The 6,993-nt window shown below is 34.3% G+C and overlaps 1 protein-coding gene across 6 annotated transcripts in view; it reads right to left on the bottom strand.

Annotated features, from left to right (window-relative positions):
• The window catches only part of LOC106878895 (receptor-type tyrosine-protein phosphatase T), a 596,380-nt gene that overhangs the window by 148,877 nt on the left and 440,510 nt on the right, over window positions 1–6,993 (bottom strand). For all 6 annotated transcript variants that reach the window (XM_014928243.2, XM_014928245.2, XM_014928244.2 and 3 more), the window contains one exon: window positions 2,295–2,331. In XM_014928243.2, the coding sequence (XP_014783729.1) occupies window positions 2,295–2,331 (37 nt within the window). The remainder of the gene's footprint in view (window positions 1–2,294; window positions 2,332–6,993) is intronic.

A 6,993-nucleotide genomic window follows, 5' to 3' on the forward strand; every position in this document is an offset into this window, starting at 1 on the left:
TAAGGGTACACGTGTCTCTGGAGTAGTCAGCCACTTGCACGTTAATTTCACGAGCAGGCTGTTCCGTTGATCGGATCAACTGGAACCCTCGATGTCGTAAGCGACGGAGTGCCAACAACATATATATATATATATATACATACTCACACGCGCGTGTAAACATACTTTTGTTGTTATTGGTGTTATGTTACAAGTGATTTTTCGCTTTTTTGTTATGCCTTCATGCCTGTCAGCATTTTACATTAAATGGTTTGGCATCAGTTTTTCTCATCCAGTTTGTTCTTCTACATTCTCTAAACAAATACTTATCTAGTCATAATGCCCACACACTTATATATGCACTCACACATATCTACATACATACATACGTACACACACGCATGTACACCTCGGTTACAGATTCACAGTAACATATATGTATACGCTTACATATATTTTTGAATGGATGTGAGAGTGTGAGAGAGTGCTTGTGTGTGTACGTGTGCGTGCGTGCGTGTGTATGTGTCTTTAAACAGGCACAAATACACACACACACACTTACACACACATATATATAAATAAATATAGAACGTATCAATATATACGTGTGTGGGGGGTGGTGTATTGCTAATTAATCAGTAATACAAGAGATTATTTCGTTTTGTGCTTGGTTGCATTGTTATTATCCTTGTATTATTGTTAATTTCTTACGATTATAGTGGTGGTGGTGATGGTGATGTGGGTTTTTAAGTGTGGAATATTGCAGTGACGAATGTGTACAGGTAATTTATAAATGAATTGCACTGGTGGTCGGGTTGATGTTAATTTGTTAATCATTGTTTTGTAGGTGAAGACGAGTTCGTCTTTCACCGCGGTTATTGCCCCTGTAACGTCTCTAAGAGTCGGACGGTGCGTGTTGAGCAGATTCTTATTTCGATGTCGTTTAACGACCTAACATATTGATCTGTGGCATGTTGGTAGAGATATGGATACTGACTTAATAATATAACGAGTCTAAAATGCAACAAATGCCCGTGCTTTAAAGCTAAATGACAGTCCTATAGGATATATATATATATATATATATATATATATATACACGCTTTTGCATGTATGGATCTCTCTCTCTCGCTATATATATATATATATATATATATATATATATATATATATATATACACGCTTTTGCATGTATGGATCTCTCTCTCTCGCTATATATATATATATATATATATATAGCGAGAGAGAGAGATCCATACATGCAAAAGCGTGCGCGCACGCACGCACACAGATGTATATATGCACATGACGCATACATATATGCACATATATACATATATGCACATATATGCACATGACGCATACATATAAATGATTCTTATTTGCTATGAATCTGAAATCATTTCATCCTATGCCTCTTACCCACTCAACAAATTTTACTGATGCAATGATGTTTGGTTAATTTCAAATATATGTGGTCACACGTTGAAACAGGTCGGAGCATGGTTCTTTTAGCTAATGGTATAGGTGTGGCGTATAAGAACATAAGCCCTAACTGTTCAATAACATTGTAGCATGTCTGATTGAAAGAATAATTGAATGTGCTTAAAGTTGCTTTTTTCCACTATCCCGACTTCCATGTCCCATTTGATCATGTGTCAGGAAGAATAGTTAAAGTGTCGTATTTTCTTTTACATTTTTTGCAGGACACCTATTTAGTTTGTCTTTCTTCACGCTGCTCTCAAGAGACAATTAGAACTGCACAACGTAAAACTCATCAGTTCGAAACTTAACAGAATACTTTTAGTAGTGGGGCCCCTTCTAGCGGGAAATATCACCCTGTGTTTTGGTACTGACAGACTACTTTGATAAACTGAACTAATTATTGTAACGGTATTATAGTGCCTGTCTGACAATCCACTATTTGTTCTGTACTCTGGTTCTCTTGCCATCAAATATTTGTTTTGTAGCCTGGTTTACTGGCAATCTTTCCGGTTTCTAGTACCATGGTTTTCTATTAATTTAATCACACAACTATTCACACGTTTTTTTGTTTTAATATTTTCTTCTCAGCTAAAATTAATCTAATATATTATTTTCATGTTCGTAAAACTGTTAGAGTCAGGTCACCGAGATAAGAAAATAAGACTCCAGAATTTGTTGTAAACTCATTTTGCCAAAACGCAATAATAGGCCAAAGAGAACGTTTGTAATGGTCGCATACATAATGTTTATGGAGATAAAGCAACCGATCGTCGCTAATGAAACTAATGTTGAAATGGTAGAAACTATTTGTTTCAGAAATGTCAACTTACCTTGAGCTGCAATGTAAGCCTTTTCTTTTTCATAACCCTGAAAAATACAAAAGGGAAATCAATTGCTAAAGAAAACTTCAAATATATTTTTTTAAATTTGTAATCGGGTTATGATTAATGTTAAATTATGAGGAGGGGAAAACGTGCTTATTAATAAAACAAAAAAATTATATATCCATGATGTACAGTTCGTTGTATTTATGCGAGTAACGAAATTTATAAATTTAGGACTTAACTTTTGGTTACAACAAGAATAATCTCTGAAGGAGAATGTGATGACATGAAAATTATTTTATTTCTCGTGGGTCTTAAGATACATAACCTTCGGTCGTAATGAGTTACATACGTAGCTGTGGCTTCAGCATTTTTATAAGATGGCTAAATGACCTTAAAATGTTCCATGAGATCTTTCGATTCAAAAATTAAACTTTACTTTTTATCTGTCAACGTCCATAAAAAATTGACGTCAAAGATAATTGGTTGGAAAATGTCAGTGGAGTTCGCATATATTGCCCTAATTAACTCTAGTCAATATTACTAAATGTAGCAAGACGGCGGTCTGACAGAACCGTTAGCCGGGCAAAGATGCTTAGCGGCATTTCATCCGTCTTTACGTTTTGGATTCATATTCCACCAAGGTTTGCCTTTCATCCTTTCGAGGTCGATAAAATAAGTACCAGTTGATCACTAGGGTCGTCGATGTAATCGATTACCTTTCCCCTGAAATTACTGACTTTGTGCTAACATTTGAAACCAATTATTACTAAATATAGTAAGGCGGTGAGCTGACAGGATCATTAGCACCCCGGGAAATATGCTTAACAGCATTTCGTTTGTCTTTACATCCTGGGTTCAAATGCCACCGGAGTTGACTTTGCTTTTCATCATTTCGTGGTCGATAGAATAAGCACCAGTTGAGCTCTGGGGTCGAAGTAATCGACTTAGCTCCCCCACCAACAGCTAGCCTTGTGCCAAAACTTGAAACCAATATTACCAAATATAGTGTAAGGAGTCGAGCTGACAAAATCGTTTGCACGCCGGGAAAATGCCAAGCGGTATTTCGTTCGTGTTTACGTTCTAATTTCACATTCTGCCGAGGTTGACTTTGCCTTTCATTCTTTCGAGGTCAATAAAATAAGTACCAGCTGAACACTGGTGTTGATGTAATCGGCTTTCTCCCCAACCAGAATATACTGGCCAAAATTTGAAAGCAACGTTACCAAATCTAGTACTACTAATCGCTACCGACAATTATCTCTGGTCAACATTGTTAAATATAGTACTCTTATTCACCTGCTGTTCTGACTTTCAAAGCTAAATATATCAGGTTCAAATTCGAAGAAGTCTAGCTGATAGAAACTAAGAGAAAAAACACATATACTATATTATTTGCTCGGAAACATATTCAATGTGTTTGAATGAATTTAAATGAAGCAATCAGTATTTAACAATATTTAATTCCTTTCCCAAATATTTCTTGATTTGTACACTCGTTAATTATAAGTAATTATTTTAGTCTCTTTTAAAATAATTGTGGATTCAATATTCTACAGATGTCATGTATAACTATAAAAGAATTTTCTATCAAAATAATTCTGTTACTGGTTGGTATGCTTCAATACATGGAAAGTTAATTCAGTCTCTTAAATATGACAAACTAATTCTGTTTGGCGTAAAGTAGATGTAACACTCACATAACACAACAATAACAATTTACGTTTGTTTTGATTAAACAATTTATTTGTTTTACCGCAGTCGTAAATAATCATAAGAATGTTCTTGATATTTCATGATAGAAATACAGCATATCGAACTATTCATTTTTAATAGTATTAAAGCTGCAACTAATATAATTTATAAACCAGTTTTAATCGATTTGATTCGATTTGGTTTTCTAAATTCAAACAAGTGATTGGTTGTAAATTTATTACCTAAAACTGGAAAACTATTTGTTTGGAAGCTCTTTCATATTTACAGTTAAATCAAATTAATTCCTGCAGTTAAACATTTTCTATGTAAGTGCGGCTCCTTATTCCAGAATAGCAAAATGTTTCTTTTTCGTCGTTGACAATTGGTGAGGATCTGTAGATCATTCCTTATCTACAGGAAACCTAAATGTTACACGAAATAAACGTTTGCTTCGATAGGAATATTTGATATCATTTATTAATACCAAGTCATGGTTCCTCATTGTAGGAGTGCTGTCCTTTATATACAGCATACCTTGGGCACTTTTAGGCCCAGCAGAGCCCATCCCATCGAAGCCGATTTCTTCTGGAGACAACAGAAAGAGAGAAAGAAAGAAAGAAAGAAAGGGGGAGATAAGGTATTGCCAGGGGCGCATGACTGCTACTTTATTTATAGATACGGTTAAAAAAATGCAAGCCAAAACTGACTTCAGATGGATTTTAACCCGCAGCGTACAGAGCCGAAACGATTCTCGTAAAACAAGCTATCCAACGTTCTAACAGCTCTGCCTTATATTCTCTATTAATTCCACCCTGTGTTATATACTTAACGCCAATTGTAAGGGGATATACTCTATTTTGTTACAAACATGTAATCGTATACTTTCTCTGTGCTTTCCCGTGTTCTAGCAATAGTCGAATGATGATGTAGAAAGGAGAAGCTACGAAACCAATAGAATATTTTTTAAAAATTTGGAAGGCTGTTAATGTAAGGCCACTTTTGTAAAAGAATGAAAAAATTCTGGGGAATAGTTTAAATGTAGCTTCACAGATATCACACATCTTTTTTTTTTAGTCAAGGAGAAGTAATATTTGTCTATCACAAAGCAGTATTACAGGTGTTTGGAGACAATTTTTTTACTGATTTGGAAATGATTGAATATTTGCACACAAGAAAATCTTATTCTCTCTTTTTCAACAAAAATTATAACAATTTTACAAAAGAAAAAACATGTAACAAGTAATCATTCTGGTAACCTGAGTAAAAATGTGAAATTTGTTTCAGTAAATATATACACATATGCACGTGGGTGCGAGTATATATATACGCACGCGCGCACACACACACACACACAATGTTATATATATGTGTGTGTGTGTGTGTATGTGTGTGTATTTATATGAGAATATAGTGAATAAAGACACTTATCCACGAGTTAAAATATATCAACACGTGCAAATCCAGTATTTTTACGGAGACCGATAGGGAGAGTATAACGCCAAGAGGAATCAGCTTAATTTGAAAATAAATCACTTATATTAAAGCTGTTGAATGCTATACTGTTGAATGTATTTCTCGCAAGACTTCAGCAATTTACAAATATTTTATTGTATTTTTTCCCTGCAATATGTCATTCCAATGTAATTTAACACTAGGAAAAAATCTATAGCAGCATTTGGGAAATTTTCATACTTTAAAAGCAAGAAACGAAACCTAGCACAAAATATTACTATTTTTATCAGTAGTAGTAGTAGTAGTAGTAGTAGTAGTACAACTAACGAATTGAATTTCGATGGAGTAAACTTAATTTCTCAAATTGTCGGTATTATAAAATGTTGATATATTCCTTGATACGCGTAGGACTTGAGGTTTTCTGGGTGTATATTGGTCTCTGGAATGTATTCTGTATGTATATAATTTTATGTACGCTTGTGCATATATATATATATATATATATATATATATATATATATATTTAATCCTTTATATTGAACACTCAGTATTTCATCTATTCAATAAGACATATTCCATATATTCAATAAGACATTCAATACTTTATTTCATTGTACCATCCATTTTTATTTTATATTATATATTGTATATTATATTATATATTGTATATTCCATATTCTATATCCCACATTGGTTTTGCAGGAATATAAATAAAACATAAAAAACAGACAGTGTTGGAACTCTTTTAAACAAAATAATATATGTATATATATATATATATACATACACACACATATATAATTCTATACAATATCCTAAAATTGATACAGAATAATGGTAATTCTGTTTAGTTGTGCGGGATTGATCCGGGTATGTGTCAGTAAGAAAGGCAGACCGGTAATCCCGAATTGTTGATCTCTCGCTTTTAACACGCAGTTGTGGTGCTAATATCGGGATTAAATTGTCCTAGGGAAGTAGGTGATGGCTGCGCTGAGAAAGTAGGAAATCTGAGGCGAAGTGAGAGTGAGATGAAACAAACATGTTGCGAGTTACCCGATAAGATGTAGTGAAGGCGCGTGGCTTATTGGTTAGGGTACTCATCTTATGATCGTAAGATTGTAAGCTCGATTTCCAACGGTGCGTTGTGTTCTTGGGTAAGCTACTTTATTACACGTTACTCCAGCCCACTCGGTTCGCAAAAATGGAGTAGTACCTGTATTTCAAAGGGCCAAATTTGTCACATTCTGTGTTACTCTGAATTCCTTTGAGAACAACGTTAAGGATACGCTTCTCTGTGGAGTGCTCAGCCATTTGAAAGCAAATATTACGATAAAGCTGTTTCGTTGGTCGGGATCGGATCAACTGGAACGCTCGTTGTCGTAACCGACAGAGGGTGCCAGTGTTTTGATACAGAATGAACTTTCGAATCATTCTGCATAAACACACACACACACACGTTTGGTTTTACAAACAATAGTAAAGAGAACTTAATAAAATGTATGCAATATATATATATATATATATATGTGTGTGTGTGTGTGTGTGTGTGTGTGTGTGT

Source organism: Octopus bimaculoides, chromosome 8 (assembly GCF_001194135.2).
Source record: "Octopus bimaculoides isolate UCB-OBI-ISO-001 chromosome 8, ASM119413v2, whole genome shotgun sequence".
Taxonomy (NCBI): domain Eukaryota; kingdom Metazoa; phylum Mollusca; class Cephalopoda; order Octopoda; family Octopodidae; genus Octopus; species Octopus bimaculoides.